This window comes from Triturus cristatus, chromosome 2_1 (assembly GCF_964204655.1).
Source record: "Triturus cristatus chromosome 2_1, aTriCri1.1, whole genome shotgun sequence".
In the NCBI taxonomy this organism is placed as follows: Eukaryota; Metazoa; Chordata; class Amphibia; order Caudata; family Salamandridae; genus Triturus; species Triturus cristatus.
Window position 1 is genome coordinate 870,041,103 of NC_140581.1, and position 18,969 is coordinate 870,060,071.

Here is an 18,969-nt window from a genome sequence, read left to right on the forward strand (position 1 = left end):
TTTGTACTGTAAATGGAAAGCTGTGTGGGGAAACTTGTGAGGTAGGTGAAATGTCTTTACTGCCCATCTTTACAGATGCGCCAACAGGAAGTATACATTTTCTGCTTGTCTGATGAAACATTTGTTGAGTGGATTTTAGGCTGCAGACTTTTCAGGTGGAGCAATTGATACCAAGTGATTGATTCTTGATCCAAAACTAAAAGAATTTCTCGCCTTTTTCGGGTCTCATGTTATTTCTGTTTTTTCAGCAGCCCCCACCCACTGCGCTTGCAACACACGACAAGAGTTATCTATCTTCACCTTAGCAGAATCAATCACCTCTGAGTACATATGTCCCCTACATAATTGATGCAAATGTTTTCGTTTAATTTTCATCATCAAACAATGCCCTTTATCATAACATCTCTTGCTTTATTTCTCATTTCACCATCACTTCATGTGGAAGCGCTCATTCATGCTAAGCTGCAAGACCGATCTCAGCACAGCACAAACACACTGAAAGCCATTTCTGTGTCACATTGCTGTTGACACACCTCCAGAATAACTTCACTGGAGCAAAAACAGCGCATGGCCACTGTTCCTAGGAAAGATTTTAAACTTTATCAAACTCTTGGGCAACAGTTCAATGTTCAATTAAAATAGCTATCTTCACAAGCAACAGTCAAATAAGTACAAAAAGTTGATGCAACCTTGTTTAGTGAACCATCTAAGATTTAATTTTCTTATTCAAAATCTTACATGCAAAACGAGTTACTGCCTCTTCCCAAGAACAGCATTTTGTTGTCTTGCCTCCTAAATAGGACAAACAACCGCAGGTGGTGCAATTTTAACAATACAAATGAAATCGTTCACAAATACAATTGTCCATTGCAGCATTTTTTTTTACAAACAAATCAGGCAAATTTACCGAGCTTAGAGGGCATCAAGATGATGTTATCTTACACGTTGGCACTGGTAGTGTCATCTTTTCAATCAATGTTATCTGTCAATCGAGCAGAATTGTGACCGAAGTCAAAACCGTATTGCAAGTATGCAAGCGAAAAGACCACAGAGCTTACCAAAAGAACTCTACACGCACAACTTTTCAAATAAGCTCATTAAGTACATGCCCTGACGAAGGACTCTGTTCCAACATGTTTACTGTTTAGCTACGGTTAGATTTACAGGTATGCAAGGCATGGAGGTGACTGGAACCACGCAGAAAATATTGCCCCAACAGGTGACCAGTGACACTTGCCCAGATGAGAGGGATTAGAATAATCACTCCCCGTAACATGGTGCCTGCCTTTCCTTTCTGTAGTTGGAAGGAACGAATGGGCCAAAAAAAGGCTGGAGGTAGTTGGGTAGGTAAAGCAGTGGACCATGACTGGAAGACACATGTAGAGCAAATCAAGCTGCAACACTGGGGTTTACGTTCGAACTGTCAATGGAAACAGCGGGGTACTCCAATCTCCTTAAGGGGGATCTAATCGCACAAAAATGACTGATAATTCGAGGGTGGTCCACTACTGTAAGCAAAAGACTCCAGCTTCGCTGATACTTAAAGCCATCAATATAGAACATACACGAATAATGATTCAGCTTTTTTGGGAATATACATATATGTATACATTTAATTTGCAAATTTGATTTGTAATATGTTAGTTTTCACTTGGGAAAGGTTTATGCCTTTTCTGTATGCACCTGTTTGTGATTTCCAAGGGGTGACTGGCAATAGTGTTTGTGCTGAAAGATTTTTTGCTATAGCTTTTTGTAATTACATTTTTCTCATTATGTGGAGTACTGTGTACGAGACCACTGTGACATTTGGTCTAAATGTAGCCGATGTGCAGCCGTATGGTGCAATCACCTGCACACACCTGTGTGAGGCTGTTATTACAAAACTGAAACAAAATACAAAAGCATTCCAACACTACCTTTTAAAGTGCATTTCCCCGTCTTACGAATCGTTTGTTGATTTGCAGACCTCGAGATCACGACAAAAAATATCACAGCTGTAAAAGTTCATAGTGTGTTCAGGGGCATTGGCAATGTATACGTTGAGGTACAAAGAGTACATTTAACCGTTATTAAAAGTGGAAATTTGTCTTTTGGGGTAACAGGCCAATACAACACACACTTATTCTTCCACTCTGTCCCTCACTTAATGGACCTGTAATATTTTGGATACTAGAGTAAGTATCCTGGTTCCCTTCAAATAGGGCAAATGTTAAAGATTCTGCTAGCAAACAACAGGATGAGTGCATTCCATGCGTGTAAAATATACACAAACCACCCATGGTCTACAAATGCAGAATATATTGCACATCTTTAATGTTAGATTCAAACACCTAACAACGCAGTAAAAAAACACACTCGGTGTGTCAAATCTTTCTGAAAAAGATTTTACCCGTCATATAAGTGAATTTTTTTATGAGTTTGGTTCGAAAAAAAAATTATTTTTTTCTCCTCAGTCTCTAGGCAGAGAGACAAAGTTATGCCTTTCTACATTTTGTGTGACAACTGGGCAACACAATTATCACAAAGAACTTCCAAAACACTTAAGTACAGTTTATATACAGTAGTTTGCAGTGAACTATAAAGTGGCTGTATAGGAGCCATTTAAAACAATGGCCCACTTGCAGAGATTTACATTTTGGCTCACTGAGTTGCCTGCGGATGTGTGCGCCAAGTGTAAACCTTTTTTTTTTAAAAAAGTCTTCCTCACCCTACTACATTCTCACTTCTCTGAACATGCATCCTATACTACAATCCCTCCTCCTCTTCCTCACACGCAAAAAACAAACAAGCCCTGTGAAATACCTCAAAAAAGGCAGATGTCCAAGACAAGCAGAATATAAAATAATATGATTGATTACACTGGAGTTCATCATTTGAGCCCAACCCACAGTCAGCAGGCTGGCGTGGAGTCCACTGTACTGAATAAGTTTACTTTTACGCAATCTCGGAACAAGGAAACCTTCTGAGATGAACTGTGATCCCGCTTCAGTAAAAAGGGTTACTATTGTGCCATGAGCTTGGATGTACAAAACATATTTTTGTGATAGCGTACGTTGCTACAGTAAGGGCCAGGAGCCCAAAAAGTGGATTTTTTTAAATCCATTTTAAATAGTCAGTATTAACAATATCTGCCTGTAACCAAAGAGTGAGCAAAAAGAGCTTAGAGTTACTAGTGAGGATACCACAGAAGAAACCACTCGACCACCAGATAGGCAAATTATCTGGGGTTTTGGAAGTAAAACAAATATCATGGTTTTGCTGTCAAAAAGTATAAGTGTGGTAACTTTTTTAAGACTGCTACTCATACCACAGAGACAAAGAAATGGAATCCGCTACAGTTCCTAAAACGATGCAAGTAGGTCATATGTACAGTGGCAAAATTCATTCATTTTCTGTAAAGTCAAGTTCTTTTAACCTGTCGCTCACAATTCATGAAAGGCAGGAGTTTGATTTTTTAGATTTTTTAATCATGCTGGGTTGAAATTCAGTGTGGCGCCGGGCGTGCTTTGTCAAGTGGTCACTTCTCATGAACCGCTTCTCACACAGCGGGCACCGGAACTGCTTTTCACCTGTATGCGTCCTGTAGTGGCGTGTCAGCTCATCTGATCGAGAGAACTTTTTAAGGCAATCTGGCCATGTGCAGGGGAATGGTCGCTCACCTGTGGGGACAAAAAAGAATGACCTAAAAATTAAGCATTTGCAAATATAAAAGCAATCCAAATCTATTCACAACTATATATTTAAGGAGCAAGCAAATATACTTCTCTTGGGAAAATAAACTTTTTCACAAAGACAGCAAAAGAAACTGATTGAGAGTCAACCATTTACAGTGTTTAGTCATTTGTTGCCTTTTTGGTTCTTGGATAATGTGAACTGTCAAGATTGAGGATTGAAGGCCATTGACTACTGTCTAGTTGAATTGCGACCTTTTTCCTATGGACAGACACTGGGTAGGTTTTCTCTGCGGAAAAAGAGGGCAAAATAGATCTGCCTAAGAAAAGCGGCCTATACAAAAATATTTAACTGCTACAAGCCTACCGATGTTCTATCTAGCCTTAACGAGGCGCTGGTCCTTTCAGCTAGTGTAGATGTGGCCCAGATACACCCTCCAAAATTTCACTAAGGAAAAGACAATTGTTGGCCAGATTCCAGTTTGCTTTTTGAGGAGACCTTAAAGAACCTGTCATTCAACAGCTCTCAATGCTATGGCTTCCTTTGGCAAATATGCAAACTCAAGTATTGGCACGCAGTAAGTCACTATTCTTCCTCCATCTTCCTTTGAGATGCGTCATCAGCACTCCACTCTTACACCCAGACCATATCTCTTTGTCTCCCAGGTTAAGTCAAAATAGGTTCACAAACAAGGAACTAACAGATGTAAAAGGGTGATATTAGGACAGGACCAATTAGTTGAGACTCCCTATAAAGTTAACAAGAGCGAAGAGTAGAAGTAGTAGTAGAGGTCAGAACCTACTACACAAGTATATACAGCTCTAGGCAGTGGAAATGTTTTTCAATGAGATTAAAGTAAACCTGAATCTTAACTATAGAATGAAACCATTGGTGGGACGCCAAGCAGAAAAAAAGATGGGATAGCTGCTTCAGAAGAACTAAGAGAAGTTGACAGTAACAGATTCTGAGCCAAGGTTATTATTATGAAATTAATTAAGAACAGTGGTGAACAGCGACAGGGCTAAAGATGTTAAAAGAGTGCATGTTCTCTTGCTCTCCACTGGGCTTGCTCTCAGATAATTATGGGATGACAATGAAGACTTAAAGCTCTTCAAATATTTAATATATTTTGTTCAGAAGTACAATGTTGTATTGAAAAAGGTCTTGTTCACCTAATGTCTACTGAAAACAATGTCTGAACAGTGTAATGTAACTCTGAAAGCCAGGCAGTGTTTGATTATTGTAAACGCCTTGAACTTTCACAGTCATTCTTAAAAGAGCAGGTTGCCCCTTCTGTAATATTTAAAATAGTCCATCTAGAAAAATATTACCATACCACACTGCAGCCTCCGACACGTTACAAAGTGTGGTTGATAGATTGGTGCGTCGCTGGCTCCACGTTGTGTACAAAGGTTAACTCGGGAACACAGTGAAGTCTGAATGTGTATAATTTATTCACAATATTTCAATGTTTTGAGATGCACTATGGTTTATTATGTTGCTCCAAAATAAATTCAAAATCAAAATAGGTCTGAATTGAAACGAGTGGATCGCATGCTGTCGCCTATTTTCTAGAAAGCAGGAGGCATCTGCCACCAGTTCAGTACTGCCTATCAGGAAAGGGCAGGCTATGAGTTTCAGTGCCAGGGTTTCTTTCGCCTGCTCGTGGGATAAGCTATCTTGTCTTTTACAACAAATAAACTTATATGCTAGGGATATATATGCCCCATGCAAATGAGGGATTCCTCTTACTTCTTCTGTCAGTGTAATCTTTTGCTGGATTAGACAGCCTGCTGAGGTGGGACTGGCATCATCCAAGTTAAGACCAGTCTTCTGCTGGTCGTTATATGGCTGTTGTCAAATGGATGCATCAGTGGGTGGCCTTGAGACCCATACAGCTGAAGGGTCAGTATCAGTGGAACCTGACAATATCAGGTCAGGTTCGAAGCCTTCCTCACAGGAGTGAGGGAGGAGCAACATACTGCCCATCCTATGCCATGTAACGTATTTCCACCAAAAGTCTAATGCAGAAGAAACAAAAGTGAAAACCATATGTCAGCGGGTGCACTAGTGGAGATGGCTCACTTTTCATGATGTCCCCAAGTTACCTCATATAGCTCAGCTGGGTGGATCTATTTTTTTACCATAAATCATTCTGGAAAGTGTGGTACCACACGAACAAGACGCAGGCTGCTAAACACCTGGAGGTATAGCCATCTTTTTAGACATGTGGATGTGTGAAAGTTCTTATTCAATAGGTTCTAGAACGTAAATCAATGTATACTTCCATTTCAGGAAGGACACTGGTTAAACAGGGTTAACTAATCAACAGTTTGTTAGTAATAGTGAACCCAACATAACTAATGGGGTGAAAGAATAGGATAGATGTGGAATAGGCAAGGAAAATATAATTTTGAGTTCCTAAGGAAAAGAAAGAGGTGGTTAATATTTTATGGGTAGAAAGGCTGAATGATACGGGGGTGAGTGTTAAGCTTAACATGTTTGGGAAAATACTATCGAGATCAAAATTGAAATGTGAAGTTTTATCTGATTACTTGTTGATATTTCAACTGGTCTGAATTTCCGCCACGGACGTATATCCTGATAAGGGGAGGGGTTTGATCCTTTTCCAGAACAGGATGGGGACACCCCCCTAGCACTGCTGTAACTATTTTATTTAAATCTCTAGATTTCCAGGGTGAGCACTTCCTTGATATGCAGAACCACTTTCCCTTCTGATACTTAGTTTGTCCACCAAATACTTTGGAGAGTTAAGGCAACTAGCTTTGTATGTGAGGTAGGCCGTCATGTAAGATAATTTAGTGCATTGGTCACGACTGGTGATATGGTCAAACCAGTGGGTGCCTGCCACCATGTGTGCAGCTGTGTGTTACAGTGCCTTTATCGAGGCAATCAGTTACCTGGGACTTATTTTAATCAAGACTAGACAGTAGAAGTGCTTGTGGCAATATCCTTAGATTAATTTTGAGGAAGTATAATTTGCGTTTCACTGCCAATGGAGATAAAATGTTGCTCTGCTTACAATATTTGCTGTCTGTTCCACTGTCATAAGCTGTGGAAAGTTCAAGAAGGAAGGTAAGCCATGTTTTCCCCTTCTCCAACATCTGAGACGTGATGTCATGATTTGCTGTTTCTGTGCTGTAACATGTCTGGTATTTTTCCAGACGCTTGTTTTCTGTGCCAAATGTTCTTAATTGCATGTCCAAGCAGTTTTCAATAGTGGTGGCAAGGAATAACGTCTGTTATGAGGGCAATAGTTGTAGCGTCTGGTTGGGCCTGCTGGGAATTGTATTAACAGTATGGTTGAAAATCTGGAATTAGCCTGGTTGAAGAGAGGAGCAGATGATTTCCAGTGAGAAAAGGGTATGAGTCCGGGTATGGGTTCTGGAAAGCAGCTGGATGATTTAGGTGAAGTGATGATTCTGTGGGCCTTCCAGTGAATGGGAAAATCTGGCAGCTTAAATGAGGGCTGTTTTAAGGAAGCACCTTTTTGGTTCCTTGGTAAAAAAAGAGAAGTTTTAGGACTTCCAAGACTTAACATATGGACATAGCATGAAAACAAAATAAAGTATCCCATACTGCTGAATGTAGGATATAACAGTGGCATTGTTGATGGACGCCACTGTTCTTCACAATCTCAGCGACTGGGAGAAAGGCTTGATTTAACAATGATGTGGACATTCCAAGCATGTGGTGGCTTGCCACGCACCCTCGAACTCTTCAGTGGCAAAATACATTAGTCTGTGCAGTGACCTGAATTGAGCCCCTTTGAGTAAGTTTACAATTCATACACGCCAGTTAGTGACTATGGAAATGACCGTTATCTGGATTTTTGACTAGAGCGTCAGCTGTAATCATTTTTGTTTTGGAGTGTGGTAAAGCGAACTGCATGGAGTGCAGGTAGCCAAAGAACATACACCTGTCTGAAACCATCTAACAGATCTAAGAGGATGAATCTAGGAATACTTTTTTTTTTTTCTTCAATTGTATTGTTTCCAGTTATTAAAAACTATTACAGAATACATTAAATACATTCATTAAAAGTATCTAGAATCTAGGAATACAACTCTCTCTCTCTTGACGGATGCACTTGTTCAGCCTTACAGATCATGTATGTGGTGTAAAATCGTTCCCCTGTTAACTATCTGGGGGAAAAAAACATGACAATTCTACCACCAACCATCAGCAGCTCCAAACTAATATAGACGTTTCTGAAGCCCCGTGTAGGAGTTATGTGAAGTTTGTCTGCTGTCAGAATGATGCACGTGGTAATGATGAGGCAATAGAATGGATAGAAAACAGCATCCAAAATCCAGGGTGATAAAAAAGGAGAATCTGCCACACACTAGGATGGCGTATACAGAAACAGTCCCGTCAGTATTTGTTAGGCAAAAGACCTTATTATGAAGTAAAGTGGATTCCTAGCTTCCGAAGTTGAGTAATTGATTTAGGATTGTTTTGCTGACTCTATACAGTTCTCTTTGGACTAGTTACTTACTGCTGGTAGTCTTGTGATTTGGAATGATTTTGGGGTCAAAATAACACTAGATGCGTTGTCTAATGGTCACTTCGTGTACAAATAAATGTTTTGACTGCCACTCAACTAGGGTATCATAAAATTCTTTATCTGTTATTTAACTTTTTGCATATCATCTTGTCCTAGCAAATCAGCAGATGGAATCCTGCATATCCGAAGTCTGTATGTGTGTATTAAAGACGTGCACCATAGATCACTTCCTTCCTTTGCATGCTGCAATACTTAACGTGTGTGTGTGTGTGTGTATGTATATAGAGCTGAAATGTCTAGATATGCATGGTGTTGCTTTCATATAACAACTTGAGATTTGCAGGAGAATCAACCTTGAGTCCAGTGTACACCAACAGTCTCTAAGAAAAAACTTCAAATCACAGAAAGTGATAGGCTTAAATGGTACAGAGTTCAATTTGGCTAGAACTGTACTTATATTTGATTGAAGACTTACTAAGGGCCTCACTTCAAGTTTGACAAGCAGGGTACTCCGCCACAAGCATGGCACTGTACCCTGTCTGCCAAACTGACTGTCCACCAGCGCTATGTTGAGGTAGCCGGACTATCATGTTCTATCACCAATGCCCTCAATTGCTCCAACTGTGGAATCCTTACACCTACAGACTTGGGGCTGTCAGTGTAAGTACATCAGACCATTCGCTTTATTTAGGATAGCTTGCTGGGCTTTTTTGTTGACTTCGGGACCACCAAGGAAAACCTGCTCATCCTGAACAGAAATAGATATATATTTATTCATACACCTGGAAGAAAGCTCCCAGGGTGACCATGTCATTAGTTAGGTTTCACAAAAACAAGATCACGCTTTGGGAGTTTGTTGTGCCAAACAATTAGTTTGGTGAGTAGTTGTGTGAAACATGGAGGCCGTTCAGAAAACTTTCAGTGCAGAGGTGCCACTATGGCAGTGACTCCTTTAAAGGCACCGATCTCTACCAGGGCGGCAAAGATTTATAAATATGATGGACAGCGGGTTGCCCACCAAACTTTAAATAGGACCCTCGGCTGTTGGAGAGGGAGAAACAAGCTTAAAGTATAGTGAAAGTAACTTATGACGGAGTTTAACTAAATAAATCCTTTATATATTTTTTTATTTTATTTTTTTATATGTTTTTTTAGAGGGGTTTCAACACCGCTAAGTCAGAAGCTCCATGATTCAATTGGAGGCAAGATACCTTGTTATGAACTAATCATTAAAGATCAGCAATAGACTTTAAGAGTTAACAATTTTGCCACCAAAGACAATGCCACTTCTACATGCCACTTCTGATAGGGCATCATCTTACCCTGGTCAGTAATAGAAGATCTAAATATTACATCTGTTGGACCCAAAACAGGGACAACCAGAATAAGGGAAAAGCCTGTACAGCGAGAGCACATCTGAATCACGTAATACATCCCTGCAAGGAACAGAAAACATAGAGGTACTTCTGACCACTGCACGAGGAACAGAGTTTGGCCAATTCGAGAGGTACACCGGCAGATCAAAGTTGCCATAAGGTTGATCCGCAGACTATGGATGCAGAAGATCAACTAAACACATGTGAAGCTCATTTCATATATGTGTGTGACAGACAGTTTGCTGTATTTAAAGGTCTCTGCAATTTTCACAACTGAAAGAGTGCCACCCTAGGGGCTCATGACAGAATGGAATAATGGCTATACTGTGGCTTAAAGCCTATTCTCAAACGTCTATCACCAGCCCAGATAGATACAAGTGGTTGTCGTCATACACATTTGAGTAAAGTATAGAGCTTTCTTACTTTGTAATCTATGTATTTTTGTTTACCAGAACCAACTTTTAGGGCAACTAGAACAAAAGAACTAGAGACCAATGGTGCCCCATCTTTATTTAGAGGAGTTGTTTAATATAGTGTGAAAAGGAGTTAGCCCATGTTTATTTCATTTCAGGTAATTTTGAGTCTACAAGGGATATATTATATATAGAGGTCCTCCTTTCATGATATGTCTGCATTTCACACTGCATATTATGCATAGTATATATTTATATATATACACATATGTATATCCATCGCTGGGTGATTGTTTGCAACATTGTCATCGCTAATAAATGAAGTATCAGCCTACCTGTTGGCGTCTCCCATTGGTGCTACTTTTTTTGATGGATGTTAGCGGCTGAGCCCAGCCGCGGGAGACAGCTCACCGCGTGAGTGCGGGCCTGTGATGGTGCCTAAATGGTGCCATTTTGCTTTTTGCTGAAAGTGTGTAATGACGGACTCACTTGAGATGAATATCCTGGCACTACAAGAGCCATAAGGCCATGCGAATGGCGACGCCCACAGGGGCAGGAATTTGGAAAATTCAAAAGTGTGCAGGAAACCGCCTCACTTGAACAATGCCACTGAAGAAAGGAGTTAAATCCTGAAACGCGTCGCGTCTGGCCTGGCAGAGAACTTTGATGCCGGTTTCCACACTGGGTGCTTGTTTGCAACATTTGTCATCGCTAATAAATGAAGTCTCAGCCTACCTGTTGGCGTCTCCCATTGGGGCTACCTTTTTTGATGGATAGCGGCTGAGCCGAGCCGCAGGACACAGCTCACCGCGTGAGTGCGGGCCCGTGATGGCGCCTAAATGGTGCTGTCTGAATTACGGGAGGTAGCTGCTACGACGACATGGGAAAGCGGTGCAAGCATTTCAAACGGGACTTTGCATCCACCCACAGGGGTAAAAATTGTGCCATTTTACTTTTTGCTGAAAGTGTGTACTGACGGACTCACTTGAGATCAATATCCTGGCACTACAAGAGCCATATGGCCATGCCCACCGGGGCAGGGACTTGGAAATTCAAAAGTGTGCAGGAAACCGCCTCACTTCAACAATGCCACTGGAGAAAGGAGTCAAATCCTGAAACGCGTCTGGCTTGGCAGAGAACTTTGATGCCTGTTTCCTCGCTGGGTGCTTGTTTGCAACATTGTCATCGCTAATAAATGAAGTATCAGCCTACCTGTTGGCGTCTCCCATTGGGGCTACCTTTTTTGATATATATATATACGTGACGTGAACAAGGCTGTCGCCGAAACGCGTTGTGTAGGATTAAACTTGGATCACCTTTCTTGACTGCTGCTTGGTTTTTCCTGAGAGCGTACGACATATACTTTTGTTTGTTGGTTGGATATATATATATATGGGTCATGTGATCAAGGCCCGAGTGGGGGCTGAAACGCGTCATGTCGGACAGGCTCGATGTAATTCTAATAAATCAACTTTGATTGGCACTGATTTTGGGTTCGTTCCTCGTCTTTTCTACAGAGACAGCAACTCAGACGAGTTTACCTTCATATATATATATATATATATATATATATATATATCATCCTACTATGTGTATGAAGCTCTTCTAGAATTGAAGAATAATGCATAACATTAATAAATCCCCTACTTATTTTGCTTGCAGTACACTCCACAGTGGATTAATTAATTAATGCCCACACTATTACTGGAATACTTTCTTGTGAAATTTAAACATTCTGATTAGTATTACAGAAATACTAAAACTCTGCAATTACCGCATAAGACTCAGTAACATAAGCATGGGATATGCGAGATTACATCGAGCACTTTCATTGTAATCTCTTCCGCTGAACTGTGATAAATATTTTTGTGCTTTGTTAAATACTTTTGTGAGATATAAAGCTAGGTTCCAAGAAACATTAAAAAAGATTCCATCCTCTAGTAGAACTGGCATGCTAAGTGTCAATGTCCCACTACTGAAGCTCATGAAATCTTGAAGAACCTGTAAGGTTTCAGAAATCCCATTCAAATGATGTTTGTTCTTTCCCTCATTTTCCTTCACAAATATTGGCTGCTTGAAAGAGACACTATGTATCTGAAAGAGCACTAGGCAATGATGGAGTCAACTGATTGGCCTATAGCAATCAACTGTATTTCGTACACGGGTTCTGGGGTCACCAAACTGTTTGAACTCAGGTTTACTGAACTACAACAGGATTATGTGAATGAGCGATTCAGAAACTTTGCTGCACACTTCATGGAGGGACATCACAGCGCGAGAAGCAAGAATTGAATAGAAATGGGAAAACACATGGTTCATTATTTACGGAATTGAATGTAAATGAAGACTAGAGTGGTGCTGCATTCCATAAGGTGTTGTGAGTGACATCATAGACAATACATTCACAACCTTTATTTTTGCTGCTACTGTGAAAACTTCTGAAAAGAAGCAAATATCATCAAGAATCAGATAGTGGACTTCCTCGATGTGATCTTACTTTTATCTTGCAAGGAACGCCTGGTCTAACAAAGTTGCTTTCCCTCTGACAGTCTTCACAGTACCCTTGAAGCAGTGTTAATATTTTATTTGGTCTAAAGAAGAGACAGGTTCGCCGATAGCAGTTGGCACCAGGGGTGCATAAGTGTTGATTTGATTTTGATTTTTTGATCAAATCAAAGCATAAGTGTTGAGGAAAACACATACATCAAAGTGGCGAGAGTATTTCGCTCTGCGTGCCTGTATAGCTACTTTAGATTCTGTCCCACTATTACACTGATACTTTGTATGCTTGAATTATGGTGAAAGGGAGACTCATCCGTGGTCATATTTCCAGCTCTTTGTGTGAGGTAACATGTCGGAAAGGTCTGTTGGATGCTGCGCCCTCCTAGTTCAGAGCAGGCTTGAAGGAGATGTGGCAGACTCTCTCTGAAAACACAAAACACGCCTCCTGAAGAAAAACATTTAAGTGACTTTTCATGGTTTATTCCCCATCTAAACTCTTTTGAGTTTTTTGGGAGTGTATTCCCACCTCCCGCACTCCTACCTTCAGTGCCACTGCTTACATTGTCTTGTTCTTACTGCCAACTGTATGGCATTCACCAAGACATGACTTTGAATCTTCTATCAACAATATCTGCACCTGACCTATCTGCAAATCAATCTGGATGATTACTGATGGTCTAAGGTAATCTCTCTCACCTATGTTTGATATCAGTTTCTCCTTTAACAGAGTGCAAAATACACAAAGATTGGAAAAGGTATCCTTCGAAATACTGAAGTGTTCAAGGTCTTGGGATCCAGAGAGCTTGAAATAGGTTAGATGAAGATACAAAACCCTATTGACTGCATACAGATGCATACCTTCTACAAACACTTCTTAGGATTAACCATAGCTACTGTATCATACAAACCGCCTATGCCTGTCCTGCAAAGAAAATGTACTGAGGTGAAGTCCCTGTGAATCCCACTAAGCTTCAAAGCATGCAACATCTGAATTGTCTGCACTCAACAACTCTGTACGCTGGTCCCTTTAAATTGACTGTGTGAAGCTATCGCCTCCTCCCATTTCCCCACTCTCCAACCCTGCTGCCAAATAACCTGTTTGTGTCTACTTGTAAAACTTCATGTCCGGCTCCTCCTTCTAGTGCTTCTTAAAGATTCACTTCATGAAATGAGACAATGTTGCAGAAGTTGCCAGGTAAAACACAAAGGAACACAAAGGATTTCCAGTCTTCTAAGATTCAAAGGATGAAGCATGCTGGAGATGCACAAATGGAGGGAAAATGCACAAGAGGAATTATAGGGTAAAGGGGAAAGCCCAAGACAAAGCTATAAACTAGTCTACTGTTCCGCCCACTGCCTTATGACACACAGCCAACCTTTGGCGATGATTTCCTTATGGAATAAAACACTAATTTTGACACACGGAATGTCTTCAATACAGTGCAATGGGTCGTGGCAAGTCACACCCCTCTTTACGGTCATGTTATTATAATTGCCTGGTCGTTTTCCTTGCATGAAAGTTTCAAGGGTAGCCTTGTAAACTATTTCTCAGAATAAGGACATGGCCTCTCAATATTTAAGAAAACATGAGCTGTTTGCATGAGGAAAACTGTTTTTAGAATGTGAGAATGTCTTCTTTCACCTTGAAAATCAAATATCTACTCCTACACACATCTCCATGAAGGGTTTTGACAGAAGCTGTATGTTTATTACAATGCCATCTCATTACAAGTTGAGTTTGTTTTATGGCTTTATAGATCTCATTGGCTGAAGTATGCAGAGATCAAGCAACCAGTGTAATTAGAGTGATTTCAGGGGAACACCGTGGGCATTGCAGAAGCTGCCTTGAACATGCTTTAGACAAATTGCATTTCATTGAATATACAGGAGCTGCATTCCACCTAAACTTGAGAACTACCCAGAGTTCTCTGATAATATATATATATATAAATATTAAAAATCAGCTCCCAAACTCGCATTCAAAGAAACGAGATGACCACACGCAATCCAAGGGGTAAACTCGGTTATTTTAATTATATATATATATATATATATATATATATATATATATTCCTTAGACACATGGCGAGACACTAAGCAAACTGCATTATGTTAAATCAAGTAATTTTGGAAGTTGGAAGGGCGAGAAAGCATTGTGTTCTTTTACTACACAAGGTTGTTTTTGTTTTAAACTGCTGTTAAAGGTACACCAGACCACATGGCAATCAAGTTCTAACACTTCCCAAGAGTAATCAGGATGGAAAGTCAAAAGATTCACTTTACATACAAAAATATGGGAGTAATGTGTGTGAGACGGCATTAAATAGGCCTTTCAGACACTTTCTGTGAGATTAGGCCCAGATGAGAGACCTGCAGAGACTGGGCGTGTCTGCAGTACTTTTAATTCATAAGCACCACTTCTGCTGCAACGCCCCCACGCTCGTCTGATGAATGGAGTGTTTGAAATCACATTTGAAGACCGTGGGAGTTGTAGAAGGAATAAAAAAGCTCAACGTTGGCGTCAAAAGACAAGGCGGTACTAAGAGTCCAGAGCATGGCGATTCCCGCCCACCACGTGTGGGAACGTGTCGTCAACAGCATGTTTCTCTCCCCTCCCGCCAGAGGAGAGGGTAGGCGGGGCCCGAGGCGTGCCAGCACCGCCCCCGCCTCCCACACGTGGGCCGGGAATGCCTCGGCAGCAGTGTGATCCCGCCTGCGGGAAATCTAGTCACGGTGCCTCAAAGGGCAGGAAGGAGACTCATCCTTGGTCATATTTCCCGCTCTTTGTCTGGGGTCACATGTTGGAAGTGTCCGTCCGTTGTACGGCGCGCCCTCCCGGTTACTAGCAGAGCACACGGTGGCGCTGAGGAACCTCGGACACGAGCCGCAAGTTCAGTCATAAATGCAGACGTCTACATGTGTATTTTCTTTAGTTTTAAGAAAATTGACCCTAACCAGTCAGAGTGCGGCGTCGCCTAGGAATAAAAAATCTAAAAGGCGGTTTGTAGTTAGAAACATTAAAAAGTAGTATAAAATGAGGCACGATTCTTGAACGGACTCGCATGTAAACTGACGTTTGGCAACTATACGTAGCAAAGTGAGGTTCGTCACAGCCCCGAGATAAAAATCGTGTTTTGGGAGAAAACGGATGACCCCAATGTTTGCCCCATGCCCTAGGCACATGAATATAGGCTTTCACCGCACCCCAGCTGGCTCACACCTGCTCCTGTCTTAGGCAACACGAGGTGTCTGCGGCCACGCGGCGCCGCCAGGAGTGCCTCCAAACTGCACTTCTCTTCGACACTCACCTGTGATTCAGCCTGAAAGAAAACCCCACCTTTGTTCGTGGCTCGCACGGGCTGCCCCAGTACTCACCTGTGTGCACGCGGTAGTGCGCCTTCAGGTGCGAGGACTTGCCATAGACCTTCCCGCAGCCACTGTGCGGGCACCGGTGCCTTTTGTCGGCGCCGCCCCTGTCCTGCGGGTCTGGGGTGGGTGGCGGGGATGAACTGTCCCTGCTGTGGCGGGTGTCAAGGGTACAGTCCTCCTGCTGCCCCTGGCGGGGGTCAAGGGTACAGTCCTCCTGCTGCCCCGGGGGGCTGGGAGCAGGGCTGCTGCGGTCCTCATGCTCTGGTGACGGTGGGTTGGGGGCGACGGGCACGCTGCTGGGGGGAGGGTACTCCAGCGCCGTCGGGTACTTGTTGAGGTCCAGGAGGCTCCGGGCGATGGCCAGCAGGGTACAGTAGTCCTTCCAGGTGTCCCCGAGTCCGGCGGGGCGCTGCTGCAGAGGGGGCGGCTCTTTGGCCAGCTCTGGCCGCGACCTCTGGCGCAGCAGGTCCGACTCCTCCGGCGCGGTGGCACCTTTGGGCACCGCTGGCAGCAGCGGCGGCGCCTGGCTCTGTGGGGGCATCAGCACAGACGGGCGGTGGGAGATGGACATCAGGCACTGGGCAGCCACGAAGTCGGGGTAGGCGACGGCTTTCATGGTATGGTCAACCAAGAGTTGCGCTTCCCCCTACCAGGGGGCACGGAAGGGCAGCACCAGGCAGGAACAAAGGCAGCAAAACCAAGTGGCTGCCAAGCAGGGTGTCTGCTTCTCACTCACAGCCTGTGCTCAGAGTGTCTGTCAGACGTCTCTGCACACTCACACCCACAAGACCCACTGCCCCGCCCGGAAAGAGCAGCCAGACCCCTTCAGTGTCTCATTGTGTCTCCTCCAGCACTGTGTCTGTCTGTCTGCTGCCTGTGCCAGTCCCACACTTCTGTCCCGCACGAAGCCGCCTCTGCCCTTGGCAGGAGCATCCACCCCGCCGCCGCAGCCCCCTCGGTGATGCACGTGAAGTGACGGTGCACTAGTGCGAAGAAGCAGTATGTCCCAGCACTTCTGAGAAATCCGAGGGAGAGGGGGCTGCCCTGCCCGCCTCTGCAGTTTCCAGCGCCTTCACTTCTGTTCTGTCTGCGCGCACGCCGCTCAGAAGCGTGCTTAACTCCCCCTTGTTCTCTCTTGCCGGTTCTGTGTGCTCACACCCCCTGATTCCAGAAACAGCGCCTGCTGCCCCGGCATTTCTGGTGCTCGGGAACAGTTTCGCAGAATCCTGAAGCGTGCCACTCTGATGCAGCTCGCCATTGGCTACCAATCTAGGTGATAGCATGCTGTTGTACCACGGTGTCCGCCCCCTGTCCACTTACATCACTCCATTGGTAATGAGGGGGCAGGCTGTCCTTCAACAAGGAGGCGGGCCAATCACAGCCAGCAGCGGGGCTCCAGCGTGCTACCCATGCATTCACCAGGAGGAATATTAAAAGGGCGATGGCACAAATGGAAAGGTAGGGCCAGGGGACATAATCAGAGCCTATCTATGTGGCATGTCTCCAATGTATTGACTGAAGTAAATACATTACACAGAATTTCAAAAATGGAAAGCACATCGACCATCATCTCCCGATCCCCATGTTTTGATTGGAGTGCAAATATATTTCCATTCATATTCATATAAAAACACAGTTACTGAAGGTATGTTTTTCATGGATGATCCGGTATAAATTATAGGCACTTTATTATCTGACAAGCGATTACAGCATCAATATACTGCAGACACACTGCGATTTGTGTGCTATTGTTATTTTCTAGAAAGTGATGTCAGTGCTGAAAAACTGGATGTCTGGCGTCAAAGACAACAAGCAGATAATGTGTGATGATGAAATCAAATCCAAGCGTCGGAAAGTTGCTTGTGTCACACACGAAAACCAGGAATAACTGCTGATGTCTTAAAGTGCAAGTGGGCATGGAGGTTCAGGTCAAGCTAGAAAGGATGAATATCTCCAGTCTTTTGGTGTACTAACTGTAGGTGTGTTGAAAAGCCACCAGATATGGTGATCCGGTAGACTGGATAAGCAGGGCTGCCAGTAGCTTCGGCTTTGTAGTAGATGCAGCTAGCTTTGAAGGTGGTGTTGGCAAGATGATTTGGCATAGTCCCATTAGGGTAAAGGTGATGGTGTCATGTTTCTTCAGGCCTTTGAAGAAACATTCTGCTGCATCTAAGACTCCCTTGAAGTCTTCAAGGTAGCAATGTGGAAGGCCACTGAGCATGGAATTGCCACCATCCAGATGTGATACTTTGAGAGCTTGAACGTCCTAAAGTCACTCTTTGGGAGGAAGGACAGCATTTCTTCAGTAGAAAGAGCTGGTACCAAGCTGTCTTCCTTGGCAATGTGTTCATTGTGGATGAGATCAATGTCAAGAGTGAATTCAAGTGATTTGGCTTTGATCGAATGTTGGGGTTTGAATTTGTCCTGGCCAACGTAGACAAGCCAACGTTTGACCAGTCATTGCTGTTATTGATGGGTAGAGTTCCACAGTGCATCATGTAGGAGCCCATGTGAGCAAACTGGTGTCAGTTGGAGAGCTAGGTCTATAACTAGTGGCAGACATAACTGGTGAATTCTATTGAAGTTCTCAGAGTGTGGAAGAGGGTGGGATGTTCAATGCTGTCAAAGGCAGCTGAGAGGTCCAGCAATATCTGGAGGCACAGGTAATATGTGGTCAAGAAGGCATTATGCTGCATAATAATCTGAAGTTAGATTGGTAGCTGTGCAGGATATCGCTGGAACTGATGTGATCTTGGAGTTGTGCATTTACAGTTTTTTATGTGCTTGCTGACGAAGTGTAGGTGATTGACGGACCAATAGGTGGCGAGGTCATCAAGGTATAGTGTGTGTTTCTTCAAGCGAAGGAGTAAATAACCTGTCATGAGAGCTTCTTGGAAGATGCCTTGAGTGAGTGAGAAATGCATGATGGTGAATGTGGGTGAAAGAGTTACCCCATGGTTAGTTTTTCACAATTAATGAGAGTAAAACATCATCTTAAATGACAAAGATGAGTAGTGACCAGGAGTTTTTATTACATGGGCAGTTGAGAGAAGGAAGTTTTTACTCCAAGATTGCCTCCTGAAGGTAGGACCTGAAAGAGGCTCCCAGG

The 18,969-nt window shown here is 43.0% G+C and overlaps 1 protein-coding gene across 1 annotated transcript; it reads right to left on the reverse strand.

Annotated features, from left to right (window-relative positions):
* Window positions 1-693: 693 nt before the first annotated feature.
* KLF9 (KLF transcription factor 9) lies at window positions 694-17,170 on the reverse strand. Its single transcript, XM_085633015.1, has 2 exons — window positions 15,867-17,170; window positions 694-3,659 (listed from the first exon to the last, which is right to left on the reverse strand). The coding sequence occupies exons 1-2, from the start codon at window positions 16,474-16,476 to the stop codon at window positions 3,430-3,432; spliced, it is 840 nt and encodes a 279-aa protein (XP_085489141.1). The 5' UTR covers window positions 16,477-17,170; the 3' UTR covers window positions 694-3,429.
* Window positions 17,171-18,969: the final 1,799 nt, after the last annotated feature.

Bases quoted from the DNA above. Each gene is read 5' to 3' on its own strand.
- KLF9 (XM_085633015.1), bottom strand. From the start codon at position 16,476: ATGAAAGCCGTCGCCTACCCCGACTTCGTGGCTGCCCAGTGCCTGATG. The intron at 3,660-15,866 runs GTGAGTACTGGG...TTGTCCCCACAG, and splicing joins GCACTACCGCGTGCACACAG to GTGAGCGACCATTCCCCTGC.